General features: G+C 43.7%; 1 protein-coding gene across 4 annotated transcripts in view; it reads left to right on the top strand.

The window, feature by feature from the left end:
* Positions 1-21,425, top strand: part of CYP20A1 (cytochrome P450 family 20 subfamily A member 1) — a 99,176-nt gene that overhangs the window by 8,670 nt on the left and 69,081 nt on the right. For all 4 annotated transcript variants that reach the window (XM_073633311.1, XM_073633312.1, XM_073633313.1 and 1 more), the window contains exons 3-5: positions 2,970-3,136; positions 4,668-4,813; positions 12,034-12,201. In XM_073633311.1, coding sequence (XP_073489412.1) covers positions 2,970-3,136; positions 4,668-4,813; positions 12,034-12,201 — 481 coding nt within the window. The remainder of the gene's footprint in view (positions 1-2,969; positions 3,137-4,667; positions 4,814-12,033; positions 12,202-21,425) is intronic.

The raw sequence follows: 21,425 nt of genomic DNA on the forward strand, positions 1-21,425 counted from the left end.
CTTAACCCACAGAAAGAGGGGGGATCTTATTTCTAATTTTCATGATCTAAAGTGATTAAAAATCTCAGCAACCTCACCAACATGCCCTTTCCTTTCTCTGATCACACCCTCATCACTTTCACAGTGTCCCTGTCTTCAATCAACTATCCTTCCAACCTGCAAACCATTACCCCTAAAAACCTTTGCCACCTTAGCCCTTTGCTTATCCATTCTGCTACTGACCACCTCTATGGCAAATGTCACCCCTGTCCTGCCCTGACCTGGCCACTTCTGTTTACAACAATTCACTGTCATCCTCATTGGATGTACTTGCTCATTTCACCACACACAGAATCAGCCCTGACTGTTACAACCTTGGCAAACTGATGACATCAGAAATCTCAAGAGACATCTCCGCTTTGGAGCTATTGTGGGGTAAAACCAAAACCCTGCAAGCCTTCTCCTTAAATAAATCTGCATTCCTAAAATACAATTCCTTCCTCAATGCTGCCAAACAAGCCTACTTTGCCACTCTCATTATTACTCTGTCATCCAGTCCTCGTCATCTCTTTTCTACCTCTTTAACTCTCTTGTCCACCACCACCTCAACCCGGTAACTCACTCACTGCTCAGGAGACTGCCAATCACTTCAAAACAAGATTGATGCAATTCATGGGGACATCTCCACCATACATATATCTATCCTACTTAATGTATCCTGTCCAAGACCACATTCAATGCTTTCCTTTTTTGAACTTGTTACTACATAAGGGGTCACCAAACTTTTCTCAAAAGCCCACCTTACTACCTGTCTGCTGGAACCTGTTCCCTCACAACTACTATGATCACCCTCTTCTTCTATCCTATGCTCTCTCACTCACATCTTTAATCTATCCCTCCCTACTGGCACCCTCCCCTCACCTAAACTATCGCCCTGCATGCTTAAAAATCCCTCGCTGGACCCCACCAACCTGAACAACTTAAGACCCGTCTCCTTGCTCTCATTTACTTTTAAACTTTTAAGAACATCTAGACTACAACTGTCTTGGCTCCTACCTCATTGACAACAGCCTTCTCGACCCTTTACAGTCTGGCTTTCGCTCATAGCACTCCACAGACGCTGCCCAACTAAAACTCATAAACAATTTACAAACTGCTAAAACCAATGGCCACTACTCCATACTCTTACTACTAGACCTTTCTGCTGTCAAAAAACTCCTTTGGCCTCCAAGACTCTGCTTTTTCTTGGTTCTCTTCCTACCTTTCACAGATTTTCTTTCAGTGTTGCCTACAACTCTGTCTCCTTCACTCCACTTTTTTCTGTAGGGGTCCCCCAAAATTCTGTCTTCTCTGTAGGTGTCCCTACTCTTCATCTACACCTCCTCCCTTGGTCACTTGATAAACTCTCACAGCTTCCAATATCATCTCTATGCTGATGACAAATCTCTCTACCCACCTCACCCCTTTAGTCTCTTCTCGCATTATTAACTGAAATATCAGTTTGGATTAGAGCTGCACGGTTAATCGTTAAGAATAAAAATTGCAATATTTTTCCCTTCCTGATCTTCAAAACAGCATGTCACAATCTTTCTAACAAGTGCAGAGAGTTCTCACAGCTGGAAAAAAAAATCCAGGCAGCCTGCCAAGTTTTATTACAAACACACAAATAAGTAGAAATAAAGTATCTTTTCGTTCTTTTATCAAAGGAAAGAACTCCGTGTAGATGAGGGAAGTTTAACCATTTAAAGACCAAACCTTTTCTGACATTTGTTGCTTACAAGTAAAAATGATTATTTCCTGCTAGAAAATTACTTGGAGCACCCAAACATGATATAATTCTTTTTAGCGGAGACCCTAGAGAATAAAATGGTGGTTGTTGCAATATTTTATGTTGCACTGTATTTGCGCAGCGGTTTTTCAAACGCAATTTTCTTTGAAAAAATACAGTTTAATTAATTTAAAAAAAATAATAAACAGTAAAGTTAGCCCAATTTTTTTTATATAATGTGAAAGATGTTACCCCGTGAGAATCATGATCTTTATTCTTAGCAAAAAAATAGTGATTCTCATTTTAGCCAGAATCGTGCAGCTCTAGTTTGGATGTCACATCACTTTCTCAAACTCGATCTTTCTAAAAATGAGTTCATAATATCTCATAAGCTCTCAGGAGCAGCACCCTCCAAACCACCTTGCATTGAATTGTATTTTTACTGTACTGTCTCCTGTTATTTTGTGAAGCTCTGCACAAACTGTTGTGGCTATATAAATCCTGTATTATAATAAAAATAATAATAAATTAAGTAACACTATTAATGATTGGGATCTGATAGCTGATCTACACAAACCTATATCCATCAGGCATGGTTGGACCCTCTTTTAAATCTTCGAGTACAGTATATGCACACTTTTATGAATAGCAGACACTTCTATAGGCACAAAATGCAGTTAGCAAAACATTTTAACTTGTCCTATAGGGGTTTATTTACTAAAGCTAGAAAGTGCAAAAATAGGCTTGCTTCTGCATAGAAACCAGCTTCCAGGATTTATTACCAAAGTTTGATTGAACAAGCTGAGGTTAGAAGCTGTTTGGGTTTTATGCAGAACTGAGCCTGATTTTTCACTCTCCAGCTTTAGTAAATACACCTCATAGTGTATTCATTTACTAAATTCTACCAAAAGGTTTTGCTGGAGCAGCAAGCTAATTATAGACATGTCCAGTCCTGACCAATTTTCAGGTATCTGATTATAGATGATCTGTTAGTTCACTAGATGGTGATAATTTTCTGCATGTCGCTGATTTGCTTTTACCTCAAATGATACCACAAGCAAACAGAAAATATGACAACTATTCTAATATCCTAAATTTGTAGCATTTTTTCAGAATTGTTCTAATATATTTGTGAAGGTTGCCAATAATATATTCTATATAGTGCATCTGATTTTTGCTTCCTGGCATATACATTTTTCATTTGATGTTTTGTTTTTCCCAGAGATGGAAATCTGCAAGACATTGTGAACACGGGAAGTTTACATGAATTCCTGGTTAACTTGCATGAGAAATTTGGACCTGTTGCTTCTTTCTGGTTTGGTCGGAGGCTTGTTGTCAGTCTTGGATCCTTAGACCTCCTAAAACAACACATAAACCCTAACAGAACATGTGGGTGTTTTGTTTTTTTTTTGTGTGTGTGTGTTAGTAAATCCACTTCTTTTGTAATAGCTTGATATATAAGGCCCTAAGTTACCTACTCTTAAAGGGGTTGTAAACACTCAAGGTTTTTCACCTTAATGCATTTTATGCGTTAAGGTGAAAAACGTCTTGTGATCCAGCAGCCCCTCAGAGCCCCCCTTTTACTTACCTGAACCTGGTCTTTCCCATGATGGGGATGAGCACACCAGCTCCAGCCGGTGTCTCGGGTCCTGATTGGATAGATTGACATCAGTCATTGTCTCCCGCTGCTGTCAATCAAATACAGTGATGCGGGGTGGGGCCGAGTCGAGTCCTACTGTCTGTGTCAATGGACGCAGCAGCAGGATATGAGAGTGCGCCCGCACCAGTGCCCCAGGGAAAGAGCTTCTCTGACGGGGCACTTGATGCAGGGAGGAGCCAGGAGCACCACTGGGGGACCCTAGAAGAGTAGGATCGGGGCCATTCTATGCAAAAACATTTTACAGAGGAGGTAAGTATGACATGTTTGTTTTAAAAAAAAAAACACGAGACTTTACAACCCCTTAAGCCTCGTACACACGATGAGTGTATCAGACAAATGATCGTCTGTTTTTTGAGGGTTTTTTGCATTCTAGTCTCGTATCGAAAATTAAGAGGTTACTAAAGTTACAGAAATTCTCATATGTCAGAATGCAACTTTGGAAGTGATGTAATGTATTCTTTAGTTTCCAAGCATGTGTGGTCATGGTCTTCTGATAATATTATTTATTTCTTTTTGGATGAATACTGTACAGATCAAATGAATATCGTACGAGAGAACTTTTTGCATTTGTCCCTTTTGGATAATTTCTCACGAACTGTCTTGATTGGCTCTTGAAAGCTGTGTACTAATGATTAGATTATCGTGCAATCGCTTCAAAATCTTTATTTTCATCCTTTTTCCTGATAATTTGTACTAGGCATTATTGAAACTTCTGATTAGTGTTCTTTATTCAGCAAATACCAAACATTACCTGACTGCTGTATTTTACAACATAAACCTGTTACCACAGGATTTTTGGAATGATCCGAGAATTGTCAAGTTAAAAGTATACCTAAAAATAATATATTGCAGCATACCAATCCTTTGGTGTACTGGCTGAATTAATTTCCTTTTTTAGGACTTTTCCTTTATTTTTTACCTGGCGATCCTGCCAATAGCACACTTATTGAACTAGTGTGAAAATGCTTACTAACAACACTATATCTTTGAAGCTGCGTTCTCACCATGGGCTGATGGAGGTTACAAAGCCCACTGGAATATTGGCAAGATCAACTGGTATTTTCTGTACTTGCAGAAAGTGTTCTTTTCCTGAAAAAGAAAACAAATGCAGCCATCACATTTACGTACTGTTAAGCTGCAATATTTTACACTTTTGTTCTTGGTTTTGGATATACTTGAGTACTGTACATAATACACAACTTTTAAGTTGCTTTTAGATATGTATGTCTGCATTAATAAATATCTCTTTTGCCCTCTTAGCTGATCCATTTCAGATGATGCTGAAATCTCTCTTGGGTTACCAATCAGGAGTTATTGGAGAAGCAACTGAAAGTCATGTACAGAAAAAGCTTTATGAGAATGGAATAAACAAATCTTTACAAAGCAACTTCAGTGTAATAATTAAGGTACTAAACCTTGGTTTTGTACAGCAGTCGTTTGCTGGCTGTAACTGTACACTTTCTTTAGGACTCTTGTAACCTAGCAACATAGTCTCTAAAATACATGTTTTATAGTTGCCATTACTGTCTGTGATAAATGGAACCCTTTTTCAGAGTTGCAGGTACCGCTAGTATCTTCAGCATTCAACACTCCTGGGTGTGCTGAATGTCTGCATCTCCATGCTGTGATTTCACGCTGGCTTCTCCAACACTAGTGTGTTCTGTAGCAACAATAAACCCCAGGGAAGCCCAAGCATTTCTTTGTTTTTGGGTAAAGTTTATTAATTGCATCTTCCAAAGAATCAATAATCCACTTTAGGGTGATTCCACATTCCTGTTTGTACCCTCTAATTATTAGGATTTTCCCTTATGTGTGTTTAATAAAAGTCAGTTTGTCCATAGCAGCCAATCAGGTTCTTCTTTATGCACACAAAAGCAAAAAAAAATCTTAAACCAATGACCAATTTTACATTTCTAAAAATAAAAGTCTTGCTAAAAAGCAGATACATCTATTTGCCAGAAAACCCTCTTCTGTGCTCCTCTCTTAAATTTGTTTTCTTTGTTATTAGGGACCAGAACTTACTGTCTGGGTCATTCACTGCCAATTTACATCCCCTGTCCAGTAAGAGAGCTCTAAGTGGCAGCTGGATCATTTACACTGGACAGAGGGATGACCTTTGACTGTGCTTTGGTCAGAAGTTGGTGATTTCAGGCCCCAGTGAAACTAGTTTAAGAGGTAGGACAGAGTAAGATTTTAAAGCTAATGAGGCTGATACCATGCATCTTTTGGTGTTTGTCGTTTATTTGGAATTTCATTTTTTTAAATGGCTAAAGGTTTGGGCTAGGTTAACACACATGTCCAGTGCAAATTGTATGTCTGTCTGTTGTCACTGCGAATAAAAAAGGCATTTTTTTCAGCGGTTTTTGATGCGGTTCTGATGCAAATTTGCTAGGCTCAGGACGGGATTTTTGTGACCTGCGATTTCAGTGTTGGCCAATACGTAGTAGATTAAGGGTGTCAACTCCTGTAGTAGGAAAGCAATTCATGCTGAAATCTTGATCTTAATCCTGAACTCCACTGAACACATGTGCGATTCAGAAACGTTCCCATAGAACTCAATAAGCCTGGAATTTGCACATGAACTGCACCACAGTGCCCAGAAAATGCGCAGGACTCTTTTTTTTAAAAACTTGCACCACATATATGTGAACAATGAAAATCAATGTTGTTTCATATGTCATGCTAATCGGATGCAGGTCAAAACACATCCAATTCGCATATATGTGAACCGAGCCTTGCATTAAACATTCTGAAGAGTTTAAACCTCTACTTGTGATAAATTTGTTGTAACAGTTTTAGAATTATTTTGGTAATAAAACTGATATCACTAAGTAATTTAGGTATTTGTAAAAGCATAACAAAATGTTTGTCAAACATTTGTGCACTATAACTGGTTACCAGCAGTAAATGTTTTGCACTACAAGGGGTATTTAAGATACAGCGGTATTTGAAATATTGTAGATCACACTCTTGGACTGCTAACAAAAAACTGGAGTTAGATTTACCAGTAGCTCTTTTTCTAGGAGTCTTCCAGGACATTCTCTGAGAGATAGGGCCCCCCCCTTTATGGAAGACTTCTAGAAAAAGTTACCGGTAAGTCTAACTCCGGTTTTCTCCTTTCGTCTTCGAGGACAGCCTCTGAGATGATAAGCAAGAAACGTACCCTGTTAGGGCAGGACCACTGCCTGGAGGACCTTTCGTCCAAACGCCTGTTTCCTGCCGGAAAACAGGTCCAGGCGATAATGCTTTGCGAACGTGGAGTAGCTGGACAATGTTGCTGCTCTGCAAATATCCTCCGCCCTTCTGCCCACGAAGTTGACACAGCCCTGGTTGAAGGCGCCTTACAGTGGAGGTCCGCCCACCCCACAAAAATGAAGTCAGCAGCTACAAATACTGCAGCTGCTGACTTTTAATATATGGACACTTACCTGTCAAGGGAGCCTGCAATGTCAGCACCACAGCCGATCTTCGGATCGGCAGTCGGGTGCAGCCACCGCCATTGCAGGTAAGGGAACCCGGCATTGAAGCCTTTCAGCTTCACAGTCGGTTCCCTATTGAGCATGCGTGAAGCGCGCTATGCTTTATAATTGACCCGGTGGCGGAGGAAGGGGGGGGGGGGGCGAGTTTTTCCGTGGCACGATGTGCAGGAAGTGGGGAAGGGACCTTTCAAAAAAACAGGTCCCCCCCCCTCTGAAAGTTGCTAAATGGGGTAACGGAGAGGAGGGAGGAGACGGTGAAAGCGAAAGTTCCACTTTTGGGTGGAACTCCGCTTTAACTAGGGGTGCCTGCATACCTGCCAAACTGTATGCTTCCATGCTTGTTTTTCTAATCCATCTAGCAGTGGAGGATTTTGAAGCTTTAAACCCCTTACGTGCACCCGCAAAGTTAACAAATACGCACTCTGGCTTTCTAAAGTCTCTGCTGACCTTGAGATCAGCCAAAAGGCTTCTCTTAACGTCTAGAAAACTAAAATTCCCTCCTCCTCAACCTCTGAGGGGGAATAAAACTCTGGCAGGATAATCTCCTGCGTTCTATGAAACGAAGAGGATACTTTGGGGAGAAAACCTGGGTCTGTTTTGAGCACAACCCTATCCTCCAAAAATGGCTCTCGAACTGAGAGTGCCTGCAACACACTCGCCCTTCTAGCAGAGGTGATTTGCTACCAAAAAAACTGTCTTTAAGACCACCCACTTAACCTTTTGATTTCTCTAGAAGTTCAAAGGGACTGCCTGTAAGCGCCCTGAGGACCAAGCACAGATCCCAGGCGGGACAGGCCCGAACCCTCACTGGCCTGGATTTGGAGAGGGCCTTGGAAAATTTCTTACGAATCATTCTTGCTGCAGGGAGACCTGAAGAAATACACTCAAGGCGGTGGCCTACACCTTTTAGCATGCTGATAGAGGGGCCTAATTCTACCCCCACCTGGAAAAAAAAATCCAGGACTCTCAGAATGTCTGGTTGTGCCTGTCCCTGATCTCTTAACCGGGAATTAAACCTCATCCAAATCTTGGTATAAATGGCCCTAGTTACTGTTTTGCGGCAGTCTAGAAGGGTTATTATCACTCTCTCTGAGAACCCCTGAGATCTTAAAAGCTGTTCCTCAGATACCATACTGTTAGTTTGAGGGTGCCAGATTGGCCCTGCATGACCAGATCCTCCCTCACCGAGAGACGAATTGGGGGATATATGATGAGCCTCCTTAGGTTGGAGAACCAGGCTCTCCTTGGCCAAAATGGAGCTATCAGAATAAGGTCTGTCTTCTCGCTTAATAACCACTGCAGAAATTGGCCTTTCTGGGGGGAAGGCATTCCAAAGGCTGAACTCCCATGAATTTGCAAAGGCATCTATTCCCTTGGCTCGATCCTGTGGATGCAGGGAGAAGAACTGGGCTACCTTCCTGTTTTTCTCTGAGGTAAAGAGGTCCACCACCGGTCGGCTGCAAGACCGTACAATGTCCTCGAACACCTCCAGGTTGAGTGATCATTCGTCCTGTCTTACCTGTTGGTGGCTCAGAAAATCTGCTAGGGAATTCTGGGTCCCTTTTTAAGTGGATCGCAGCCGAAAATCTTACCTGCTGTCAGTTTCAGGTAAGGGCTCCTGGTCCCCCCTTGTTTTTTATATATATATATATATATATATATATATATATATATATATAATATATGGGACTGCTGCCACATTGTCCATACGCACCTGGAGGTTATGAACCTTGATAAGGGACTGGAAGGCTTCTAGAGCCCTCTGGTTCAAGCTCCACCTGGCTTCTACTGGAGACCAAGCACCTTGAGCCAGGTTGTCATCCAAGTGAGCCCCCTAGCCGAAGGAACTGGTGTGGGCACCAGAGCTGTCAGTCTGGCCCACAAAAGACCTCTGTCTAGATTGTGACGGGCTTGCCACCACCACAGCGACCTCTTGACTCTGGCTGTTAGGAGCATAGGTTGGTCCAACGTCTGCTGGTCACCATCTCAGCTTTGTAAAAGGTGATCTAGCAGGGGGCGCTGGTGAAACCTTGCCCAGGGGACTGCTCGGAAGCAAGATGTCATAAGTCCTACCACCCTCATGACTTCTCTGTTGCGGGCTTCCCGATTGGTTTGAAGCTGTGCCACCGCCTTAAATCGGAAAGAAGCTGGGATTTTTTCCGGTTGATCAGCCAACCAAAAGAACGCAGGAACTCCTGTACCTCCTGCAGGTCCCTCTTCAGCTGATTAAAAGACCCGGTTGACAAACGGGAAATCGTTTAAGTAGGGTATCACTATAATCGCCTTCATGCGCAGTGGGGCCAGGGCTTCTGCAAAGACTTTCATAAAAATTCTCATAGAGAAAGCTAGCCCAAATGGCAGTGTCCAAAACTGGAAATGAAGAACCTCCGAGTTCACTCTGACTGCCAGTCTGAGGTACCTCCTGCAAAATCCCAGTGTATTGGGATCTTGAGGTTTGCATCCCTGAGATCGACCATTGCCATAAAGCACTCTGGAAACCTAAAGTTTTTCTGACCACGAACACGTGGGAATAAAATCCCTGGAAGGGTTCCCCCTGGGATACCTGAGTGAGGACCTGCTGATCCACCAGCTCCCCTTAAAGCAGACTTTGTGCCCAAGCCTTTTTCCAATCTCGAGGTAACATGGTGACAAGAAAACTGGAAGGGGGGATCTGAATTGTACTCAAACTTGTAGCCATTCCTTATGATCTCCAAGATGAACGGACTTGAAGTTGCTGCAAACCACTGTGGAAAGAAGTACCCCGGGACACGTCACAGGTCCCAGAAGATTGCCTGGCCAATAGCAGAGCGCAACGCGACTCACGCAGTGCGCGCCCGGCCGTGAACCCATAAGTTGTCATGGCTGGGTGCCCACAGTTTCTATGACGGCGCCGCAGAGAGGAGGGGGAGAGGAGCGAGGCTCCGGGCACCCGCATCGCTTAACCATGGGATGGGTAAGTGTCTGTTTATTAAAAGTCAGCAGCTACACTTTTTGTAACTGCTGACTATTAATAAACTAAAAAAAACGGGTGGAACTCTGCTTTAAGTTTGGACACTGCATCCCCCCATCCAAGCTTTCAACCACACAGCCTTTTTCACTGCGCTGACCTGGCTGCCAGCTTCACAGACTCTGCTGTTGCGTCTGCCAAAAAGCCGACTGCTTTGAATAGTAATGGGAAAGATTTAAGCAGCTCCCACCTGGAAGTGCCTGTTGAGAAGTACGACTGTAACTGCGTTAGCCAGCATTACTAATTCCTGGCGACGCAAGTGGCTGCTAGGGCTGGCTTCAGACTGATGGAAGAAGCATCCCAGGTCCTTCGCAGAAGAACATCCCCTCTTTTGTCCATCGGGTCCCTAAGGGATCCTAGATCATCAAAGGCCAAATCGTTCTTTTTAGAAACCTTGGCCAGCGGCGCATCCAGCTTTGGGATCTTGTTCCAAGGGTGGGCCGTGCCATTCACAAAAGGGAAGCCTACATTTTGAGGCTGCCTGAGAAAAAGTCTCCTTTCAGGGTGCTCCCACTCCAGCAAGATTGACTTCACCAGAGATTTGTGCATGGGGAATACCCTGGCCTTCTGTGACTCACAGCCCTGCTCCTCCCAAACTGAACAGAGGGGTGCACAGGATGAGGAGGAGGTATGCCAGCGGCTCCTTCAGGATAGCCCTGAGACATAGAGCTCCCCCTAAGGTTCCTACGTGCTCCTTTCCCATGTGGCAGGAAACACAAAAACTGAAGGAGGGGGCCTGGACGACTGCATTTAAGGCCTTGGGTGAACGTGTTTCCTGTCCCGGAGGGAAGAGCCCTATGATTCAGAAGCTGTCTTGGAAGACGAAAGGAGAAAAAGAGCTATATAACTTTAGTGTTCTTAAACCCACAACCGTAAAATCAGTCTGCATATGCAGTAAAGCGTGCTTGTTATACTCACTGTGGAACCTAAGGGATTAACCCTCTGCATTGTGTAAAAAGGCTGTTTGATCCTGTCTTCTCTGATCCTCCCCTTTTTCCAGTGTCCCCAATCCCTCTCCTAAAAGAACATGGCCTTTGGGCTCACTCTGCACATGCTCAGTTTGGTGTGTATTGCTAGAGAGGTGTGTGGGTTTTTTTTTTTTTCCTTGGGAGGGTGCATGTGATCAGCACAGGGCCAATAAGCACTCCAGACCGAGGGTCAGGGGTCCTGCAGCATCATAGGACAGTCAGAGTAGAATGAAAACTCCTGCAAGATTTAACAGACACTGATGGAAGTCACAAGACTGCTATATACTGCTGATGAGAAAAGGTATTTAGCAGTTTGTTTACTAAAATAATTATATTTCCATATTTTGTGTACTGTGGGAGACCAGATCTAGTGAATGCAAGTGTCCTGGGCTTAGTAACACTTTAAAATAATTTGTAAAGCTCTGAATTTTTTTGGTTTATTATTTTCATTAAAAAAAAAGTCATACCTGCTCTGTGCAGTGGTTTTGTACAGATCAGCCCCAATCCTCCTTCTTTTCTGGGGGTCTGCGTCGGCATTTCTGGCTCCTCCTCCTCCCCCCCCCCTCCCCCCCCGCCAGGTCCCCACTATAGGAAGCCGCTTCTTATGGGGCACTCATGCTCAATCCTTAGCCGGGCTGTTTGCATCTATTTAGACATACAGCTCGGCCCTGCCCCCCTCTCTCTGCTCAGGTTTTAACTGAGCCAATGGCTCCCACAGCTCTCAGCCAAGCCTGTGAGAGCTGGGAGAAGAGATACTGCAGACATGCACAGCAATGGACCAAAATCGGTCTCAGATGAGTATTGGGGGGGGCTACTATTACGAGGTTGTGTTTTTTTTTGTTTTTAATTTTTTTTTGTTTTTTACCTTAAATTAAGAGAATGCATTAAGGTAAAAAACCTTTTACCTTTACAACTCCTTTTAGGAAAACTGTGGTACAATGATATGAATATTTGCTTCAGACCAACCTCCACCTATGCTTTCATCTAGTACTATAAACCATTGTATTTCTCTGGAGTGTATTAATATAAAAGGTTGAACGCCCCAAAATATCAGCAGCTACTATGCATACTGTTTAAGTTTGTACAACTTGACAAGGACATAGGGAATTTTCCTGATTTTATTCTTATCTGAACTTTGTAATACTGTACCAAATAGACTCTTTCTATTGCAGCTTTCAGAGGAGCTGCTGGCAAAGTGGAGTTCCTACCCTCAGGCTCAACATGTGCCCTTATGCCAGCACATGCTTGGGTTCGCCATGAAATCTGTCACTCAGACTGCAATGGGAAGCGGCTTTGAAGATGAACAAGAGGTCATTCGTTTCCGTAAAAATCATGATGATGTGAGTATAGGGGGTTACAACCCAGCTTTAACCTACCTTAGCATAATAAATAGAATATAAAATCTAATATTGGGTAACCGCTTTCTACAAATCTCTCACCCCTTATAACACCTTAAATTTCTGCTCTTCCCCATAAACCCTCTCCCTGGAGTCGATGTCTGCTCTACTGATCCCTGATTTACCACCACAGTCCAATCTTCTATTGAACCTTTTCTCCAGCAACACTGTCCACTTCTATCTGTCTGTCTATCTCTCTTTGTCCCTAACAGCATTTTCTTTCTCGAACATCACGGGACAGAGAGCCACAGTAATTACTGATGGGTTATATAGAGTATCACTGGTGATTGGACACTGGCACACCCTATCAGGAAGTTCAACCCCCTATATAATCCCTCCCCCTACAGGGATACCTCAGTTTTTACACCAGTGTCTTAGGTGTTGGACGTGTAAAGATGTGCTGTGCTGAGCTCCAAAGGGAATATCCTATATCCTATACTGGGGCAAGCCAGGCAGACCGGATCCATTCAAAGTGTCCTTTCTAGGCCGAATTGGATGGTACCCGGGCCTCGTGTCCGAAGAAACAAGGCTTTACCTGTAATGCTTCTCTTTTTAGAGAACTGGACCCTGCATATTAGAAAATTGTTTTCTAGCCTAATTTATAGCCGGGTGCTTTATGGGCCCAGAACTGCAGGATCCCCCTATTCGTAGGGGGCCCCAGTCTTTGACGGTTTTTTCAAACGGAGCCCAGCGTGAGAGGTGAAGATTAACACCAGACAGAGCATTGGGTAGCAAGGCTTTTAGCCAGACTACATCGCTCAGCAGTCAGTGTTCATTTGTTCATTTGTGATACCTCACACCTTGTTGCTTTGCACTATGGGTAGAAGAGGTTCAAGCACCCCAAGAACCAGAGACACTAGGGGATCTGAGGGCCCCCTGTCAGCAGCATCCTCCCCCCCTGAAGGGCCAGGGACGGCTAGCCAGGGAGAGCCGTTGGGGTCAGGGGCTACACCTGCTTCTGGCACTTCAGCCCCTGTATACATTACTCAAGAGGTTTTTTCCTCAACCATTAATGGTTTAGAGGAAAGATTAATGGCCGTGATTACAGCTTCACTCAGTGGAAGAAAATGTACTAGGCCTTCCTCTGTTCCCCAAGACCCTCAGGAAGAGGAGCTCTGGGATAAAGGAGACAAATCCTTTTCAGAGGATCGGGATGGGATGGATGATTCCTCTTCAGAGGAATCAGGTGGAGAGGGACCCTCTGCGACTTCCCAAGAGGAGAAAGTCTTAGTGCAGATCCTTACTGGATTGGTCCGCTCCACATTTAAGTTGCCCCTACCTGAAACTGCTAAAGAATCCTCTTCTGCTTTGGGGTCACTGAAACCTTTCCAAACAGCACAGGTTTTTCCTGTTCATAATTTACTTGAAAAGCTCATTTATTCTGAGTGGGATCACCCAGACAACGTTTTTTTCCACCGAGAAAGTTTTCAACACTTTATCCAATGGAAGAAAAGTTTATTAAAATGTGGGGAATACCGGCCATTGATGCTGCCATTTCCTCCGTAAATAATAGTCTGACTTGTCCTGTAGACAATGCTCAGATGCTCAGGGATCCTGTAGTTAAAAAGATGGAATCCCTATTGAAGGATGTTTTTTTCCTTAGCAGGTTCAGTGGCTCAACCTGCAGTAGCAGCGATTGGAATCTGTCAATATTTAAGAGACCATGTTAAGCAGGTCATCAAAGTATTACCTGAACAGCAGGCCCAGGGGTTGGCTAACCTTCCAGCTGCCTTATGCTTTGTGGTTGACGCCATTAGAGATTCTATTGTGCAAACCTCCCGTCTTTCACTGGGGTTGGTGCATATACGTAGAATCCTATGGTTGAAAAATTGGTCAGCCGAAGCACCATGTAAGAAGCTCCTGGCGGGGTTTCCATTTCGTGGTGAAAGGTTGTTTGGAGAGGACTTGGATAACTATATCAAGAGAATCTCTTGTGGGAAAAGCACTCTCTTACCTGTAAGAAGAAGAGTAAGCGTCCCTCTTTCAAATGGACTCTTTCCCCAGCGTCGGGGGCTTCAGCCTCCAGGCAGTCTCGACGGCCGCCTCCATCTGGGTCCAGAGACAAGAGTCAACCCCAGGGACAGAAGAAGTCCTGGGGGAAGAAGCCTACTAGGCAAAACACTAAGACCTCGGCATGAGGGGGCGCCCCCCCTCACTCGAGTGGGGGGAAGACTGCGACAGTTCTCAGGGCTCTGGCAGGAGGATTTCCAGGACAGATGGGTAATCTCCACGGTAACCTTAGGGTACAAGCTGGAGTTTCAGGAATTTCCCTCTTCTCGGTTCCTCAGATCAAGTGTCCCCAGAGACCCAGAGAAGAAGCAGTCGCTCCTTCTAGCGTTAGAGCGGCTTTTGTCGCAGGAGGTCATTATGATGGTTCCCGCAAAGGACCAAGGATTGGGCTTCTATTCCAACCTTTTTACGGTCCAAAAACCAAATGGGGATGTCAGACCCATTCTGGATTTAAGGGATCTGAACCGATTCCTAAGGATTCAGTCCTTCCGCATGGAATCACTCTGAACAGTAGTCTCTACCCTGCAGGGAGGAGAATTTCTGGCATCGATAGACATCAGAGATGCATATCTGCATGTGCCCATTTTTCCTACTCATCAGAAGTTTCTGCGCTTCGAGGTAGGAGGGCGCCATTTCCAGTTTGTGGCTCTGCCTTTTGGGATAGCCACTGCACCTCGGGTGTTCACAAAGGTCTTGGCCCCTCCTCTGGCCAGACTAAGGGCTCAGGGTATAGCTGTCATAGCATACCTAGACGACCTGCTATTGACAGACCGGTTGGTAGCCTCCTTGAACGGGAACTTGAGATCCACAGTCAAGTATCTGGAACACCTGGGTTGGATCTTCAACCTAGAAAAATCTTTCCTAAAACCAGTAAAAAGACTGGAGTATTTAGGTCTGATCATAGATACAAGCCAGGAGAAAGTATTTCTACCTCAGGCAAAGATCACTGCTTTAAGGGAGCTGATTCTGGCAGTCAGGACCAAGAAGGGTCCTTCTGTCCACCTTTTGTATGAGGCTGCTAGGGAAGATGGTGTCTTCATTCGAAGCAGTTCCCTATGTTCAGTTTCATTCAAGAATGCTGCAACACAGTATTCTGTCAACCTGGAACAAGAAGGTTCAGGCATTAGACTTTCCGATGTACCTGTCGCATGCGGTGCGTCGGAGCCTCAATTGGTGGCTCATACCCGAAAACCTGCAGAAGGGGAAATCCTTTCTACCGGTTACCTGGATGGTGGTAACAGATGCCAGTCTGTCAGGTTGGGGAGCAGTTCTGGAACAGTCTGCGGTTCAGGGGATATGGTCCAAGACAGAGAGGACCTTACCCATTAACATTCTGGAGATCCGGGTGGTATATCTAGCCCTAAAAGCCTGGAGTATCAGGTTGCAGGGCTGCCCAGTCAGGATCCAGTCCGACAATGCCACAGCAGTGGCTTATGTCAATCATCAGGGAGGCACCAGGAGCCGAGCTGCTCAAAAGGAGGTGAACCAGATCTTAGTCTGGGCAGAGAGGCATGTGCCATGCAGATCGGCAGTTTTTATTCCAGGGATAGAGAACTGGCAGGCGGACTATCTAAGTCACCAGCAGTTACTCCCAGGGGAATGGTCTCTACACCCCGACGTCTTTTGGGCCATATGCCGAAGATGGGGGGTCCCAGATGTAGATCTCTTTGCATCCTGATTCAACAAAAAGATAGACAGATTTGTGGCAAGGACGAGGGATCCTCTTGCATGCGGGACGGATGCTTTGGTGATTCCTTGGCATCAGTTCTCACTGATTTACGCATTCCCGCCTATTCTGCTACTGCCACGACTCCTTCGCAGGATCAGGCAGGAAAGGAAGTCGGTACTTCTAGTGGCCCCCGCTTGGCCCAGAAGGACTTGGTATGCAGAAATAGTAAGGATGACGGTGGGTTCCCTGTGGACCCTACCAGTACGCCCAGTCCTGTTATCTCAGGGTCCAGTGTTCCATCCTGCCTTTCAAACGCTAAATTTGACGATTTGGCTATTGAGACCCACGTTCTGAAGAGTCGCGGGCTTTCAGGTCCTGTCATATCTACCTTGATTAATGCAAGGAAGCCAGCTTCCAGAATGATTTATCATAGAGTCTGGAAAGCTTATGTATCCTGGTGTGAATCCAGAGGTTGGCATCCCAGGAAATATGTCATGGGTAGAATTCTTGATTTTCTACAATTAGGATTAGAGATGAAGCTGGCCTTGAGTACCATCAAGGGCCAGGTCTCGGCTTTATCGGTATTATTTCAGCGGCCACCTGCTTCGCATTCTTTGGTCCGAAACTTTATACAGGGGGTGATGCGTCTTAATCCTCCGGTTAAAGCGCCCCTAAACCCCTGGGACTTGAACTTGGTTCTCTCTGTGTTACAGAAACATCCTTTTGAACCAATAAGTCAGATTCCTTTGACAAGGAAGTTAATTTTTCTGGTGGCCATCTCTTCTGCTAGAAGAGTTTCAGAATTAGCAGCCCTTTCCTGTAAGGAGCCTTATTTGATTATACACAAGGATAGAGTGGTACTGCGCCCTCATCCTAGTTTTTTACCGAAGGTGGTTTCTGATTTTCGTTTAAACCAAGACATTGTTCTGCCTTCCTTTTTTCCAGATCCCTGTTCTCCGGAAGAGAGATCTCTACATTCATTGGATGTAGTAAGAGCAGTTAAGGCCTATCTCGGGGCAACTGCTCAGATCCGCAAAAAGGATGTTTTGTTTGTGCTGCCAGAGGGTCCCAATAGAGGACAGGCAGCATCAAAAGCTACCATTTCTAAATGGATTCGACAATTGATCATTCAAGCTTACGGTTTGAAACAGAAGATTCCTCCGTTTCAGATCAGGGCACATTCCACAAGGGCTATTGGTGCTTCTTGGGCAGTGCATCACCGGGACTCTATGGCTCAAATCTGCAAGGCCTGGTCTTCAGTCCATACATTCACCAGATTCTATCAGGTGGATGTGAGAAGGCATGAGGATATCGCCTTTGGGCGTAGTGTGCTGCAGGCAGCGTTACAGGGTCCTCAGGTCTGATTGCACCCTACGTGGTCGTGGTTATCCCCCCCTCAGGTAGCATTACTCTGGGACATCCCATCAGTAATTACTATGGCTCTGTGTCCCGTGATGTTTGAGAAAGAAAATAGGATTTTTTAAAACAGCTTACCTGTAAAATCCTCTTCTTTCGAAGGACATCACGGGACACAGAAGTCCATCCCCTCTTCTAATACACTATATTGCTTGGCTACAAAACTGAGGTATCCCTGTAGGGGGAGGGATTATATAGGGGGTTGAACTTCCTGATAGGGTGTGCCAGTGTCCAATCACCAGTGATACCCTATATAACCTATCAGTAATTACTGTGGCTCTGTGTCCCGTGATGTCCTTCGAAAGAAAAGGATTTTACAGGTAAGCTGTTTTAAAAAAATCCTATTTTTCACAAAAATCTTCCCCATACCCTCCTTTCCTATCCTCCCTTCCCAGAACCTATCTTGTTCTCTTCTGATATTTTCAGCAGCACCATGCAGTCATCCTTTCGCCCCATTTCCTGTTAGCTCTTTTTCTCTACTTTTTCCTTATCTGTAGACACTGCATTTTCTTGGTGCATTTGTTCTGGCATCTGTGTGCACTCCACTGAGTTTTGATTCAGGTATGTTTGTTAACAGAAATAGATGAGTGCAAGACTGCACTCTGCATTCTTTTTCCAGCAATGCCAATATGAAAAGCTCTAATTCGGTGATACAGTAAATAAATCATAGCTGTCACAAGCAGTTTTTATCATGGTTTCTTCCAGACTGTGAAAAAATCCAACGTATTAAATAATAGAAAAAACACAATAATGTTGCGCTAAGGTATTCCAGCAGGCAAAGCTGTGTCATCAGGGGTTATGAGGGAATGATTTTGATGTCAGGATCCTGAACATGTAGTCCAAAGTTCTGACCAATGAGCAGCAGAGAGTCAATATATAAATAAAATGATGTTGGTAATCACTCATGATAGGGGTAGTGGGTTTTTAAAGGAAGTCAGTAGCCTGGGTGATTTCCACAGGGAGTGTAGCTGGCACAGGGAATGCAACACGCTCAAGAGTAGAAGGACCTCTGGGAAGAATACAAGAAAAACAGACAAACAGCACCAATCTAAGTGCAGCAATATTGTAACATATGTAATTCAGTACTATTGCACTCACTCGAAACAGGAAAAAAGCAGGCACATCTTGGTGAATGTCAGATGGACATCAGGGATCTAAAATGATCATCCAGGCAGCGCTGTAATGTCTTGCTCGGCGGCGCCAGTGGTTTCTGGTGTTCCGGGCTAGAGCATACAGGTGTGTTTTACAATGCCCAATTCCCACCCCTCGGCTTCCCTGGTGTGTATGGTTACTGAAAGGGGGACGGACCCATTATCCGATTGGCCCGCCCACCCTGCCAGCTCTATATACCACACCTAAGATGGCCGACGACTATGCCTGATGGAGCACGCATGAACGCGTGCACGTCATAGCTTCCTCCCACATGGCTTTCTGCTGCGTCATGTATGCTGTAGGCTGGAACACCGGAAACCACTGGCGCCGCCGAGCAAGACATTACAGCGCTGCCTGGATGATCATTTTGGATCCCTGATGACCATCTGACATTTACCAAGATGTGCCTGCTTTTATCCTGTTTCGAGTGAGTGCATTACTACTATATCAAATATGTTACAATATTGCTGCACTTAGATTGGCGCTGCTTGTCTGTTTTTCTTGTATTGAATAATATACAATTATCTTTCTCTGGGAAACCCTGTGCAGAAAATAATGGCGTAGAGTTCTCCCATGCAGTGGTAACAACCTATAGAACCACTTTGACCTTTTTACTGCAAATTGGTTGTAAAACCTCACATATACCCAGCTTAGTGACTGGCCTCAGGCGATGCCCAAATGAAACAAATCCTCCTACATAAGTTGTACCTATTTATATACAGCTGTTTTTCACCTACAGACATTCAAAGTCCAGAATTTCCACAGGATCTCTCGGCTCTGAGAGGAAAACTTCCTGGTGTCAGGAAAACTCATCAGAAGTGACTCATGCTAATAGCAGAGGAAGGAGTCAGTGGACAGAAATGACAATTAGGGAAATGCTTTGTTCATATATCATGTCTGTGGTATACAACCACTTTAGTGAATTTGAACTTAAGGTATGAGACGTACGATTGGCGGTACACATCTTCACCATATGTGATACACATTAGGACTTGCACTATTCCTGCACTATTGCACTATCTACCAATGGCATAAGATTAAGAATATGGATGGAAAGCAAATCTGCTTCTGTGGTCTGTGTTTTGGAGATGGCATTGTACTTAGGTGTCCTTTTATGAAAGTGCGGTAAAATACCGCTTTTCAGTTCTCAGGCATTCTCAGAGGAGATCGCTCTCCTCTGCGTGCCTGTTTATGAAAGTGTGTAGATCGCTTCTCATGTTGAGTTGAGGAGCGATCTACAAACGCCAGGAACTCCTGAGAACGGCTCCTCTCACTGTAATCTCGTGTGATATAGCGGGATTACAGTATGAGGAACCATAAAATACAAAAGTTTAACACAAATCAGCACACATTATTCCCCAACATATTAATAAAATAATAAAGATAAATTCCCCCTACACAATATACATTAACCTAATTATAAAAAAAACATTGTTTTTATCAATATTTAAAGATCATACATGTCCCTATTTAAATGTGAATGGTGTATAGTAAATGAATGTAATGCACATATGTAATGCAGCTATACACCATTCATATAAATGCAAAATACATTTATAATCATTAAAAAAATAATTTTAATAAAGTATACAAGTATAAATATTTATTAATAAATTAAAATAAAATATATTTCATTATAGATAAACATAAAAATTGATAAACTGGTGCGGTGCGAGAACACTGCGAATCCACTGCGGGTTCCCGCATCGCACCGACTCGCATGTCAGTTCACACTGCCATATGCGAATCGCTGGGGAGTGTCAATACATTAAGGACACCCCCAGATCAGCTTGCATATCGCATTGCGAACTGACAGTTCGGACATGAATCGGATCGCATATGTGTGAACACACATGCGATCCGATTCTGGTCCGAACAGAAAAAAGGGTCCTGTGCGTGTTTGCACCGAATGCGGTGCGATATCAGCCATACTATCTGTACAGCTGATATCGCACCGCACAGACATCGCATGTAATGTGAATGGCAGTGTGCTGCAAATAACATGCGATGCCTGTGCGATGTCCGGCATCGCACAAGTGTGAACTGGGCCTAAAAGTTAACACCCCCCAAATCAGTTCGCATATCGCAGTGCGATCTGCAAACTCGGACAGTAATCGAATCGCATGGGTGTGAACACCCATGCAATCCGATTCTGCTGTGGACCAAAAAAAGGGTCCTGTAAGAGTTTGGTCCGAGGGCAATGCAAATTTAGCAATACTATCTGTATGGCTGAAATCGCATCGCACAGAGATCGGATGTGATTTTGCACTGCGGTGCGAATCACATCCGATCTCGGACACCGCAGCAGTGGGAACTGGCCCTAAATCATATTGCATTTGCACCAAAATGGTACAGGACCCTTTATTTGGTCCGCACTGGAATCGGATCGCATGGGTGTGAACACCCATGCGATCCGATTCCTGCACCATTACATAGTTCGCACTGCGATCTGTGAAATGATCTGGGGGTGTCATTAACTTTACATTGACACCCGCAGTGGTGCGCAGATGTCAATGTAGGTGCGATGTGAAACCCCGCACAGGAATCACGCTGGTTCACGCATCGCACAAGTGTGAACCCAGCCAGAGACGTGAACATCTAAAAAAATATATATATATATATATATATATATATATATATATATATATATATATATATATATATATATATATATAGATATATATATATATATATATATATATATATATATATATATATATATATATATATATATATATATTATATATATATATCTATATATATATATATATATATATATATATCTATATATATATATATATATATATATATATATATATATATATATATATATATATATAGATATAGATATATATATATATATATCTATATATATATATATATATATATATATATATATATATATCTCTATCTCTATATA

Source organism: Aquarana catesbeiana, linkage group LG06 (assembly GCF_042186555.1).
Source record: "Aquarana catesbeiana isolate 2022-GZ linkage group LG06, ASM4218655v1, whole genome shotgun sequence".
Classification (NCBI taxonomy): domain Eukaryota; kingdom Metazoa; phylum Chordata; class Amphibia; order Anura; family Ranidae; genus Aquarana; species Aquarana catesbeiana.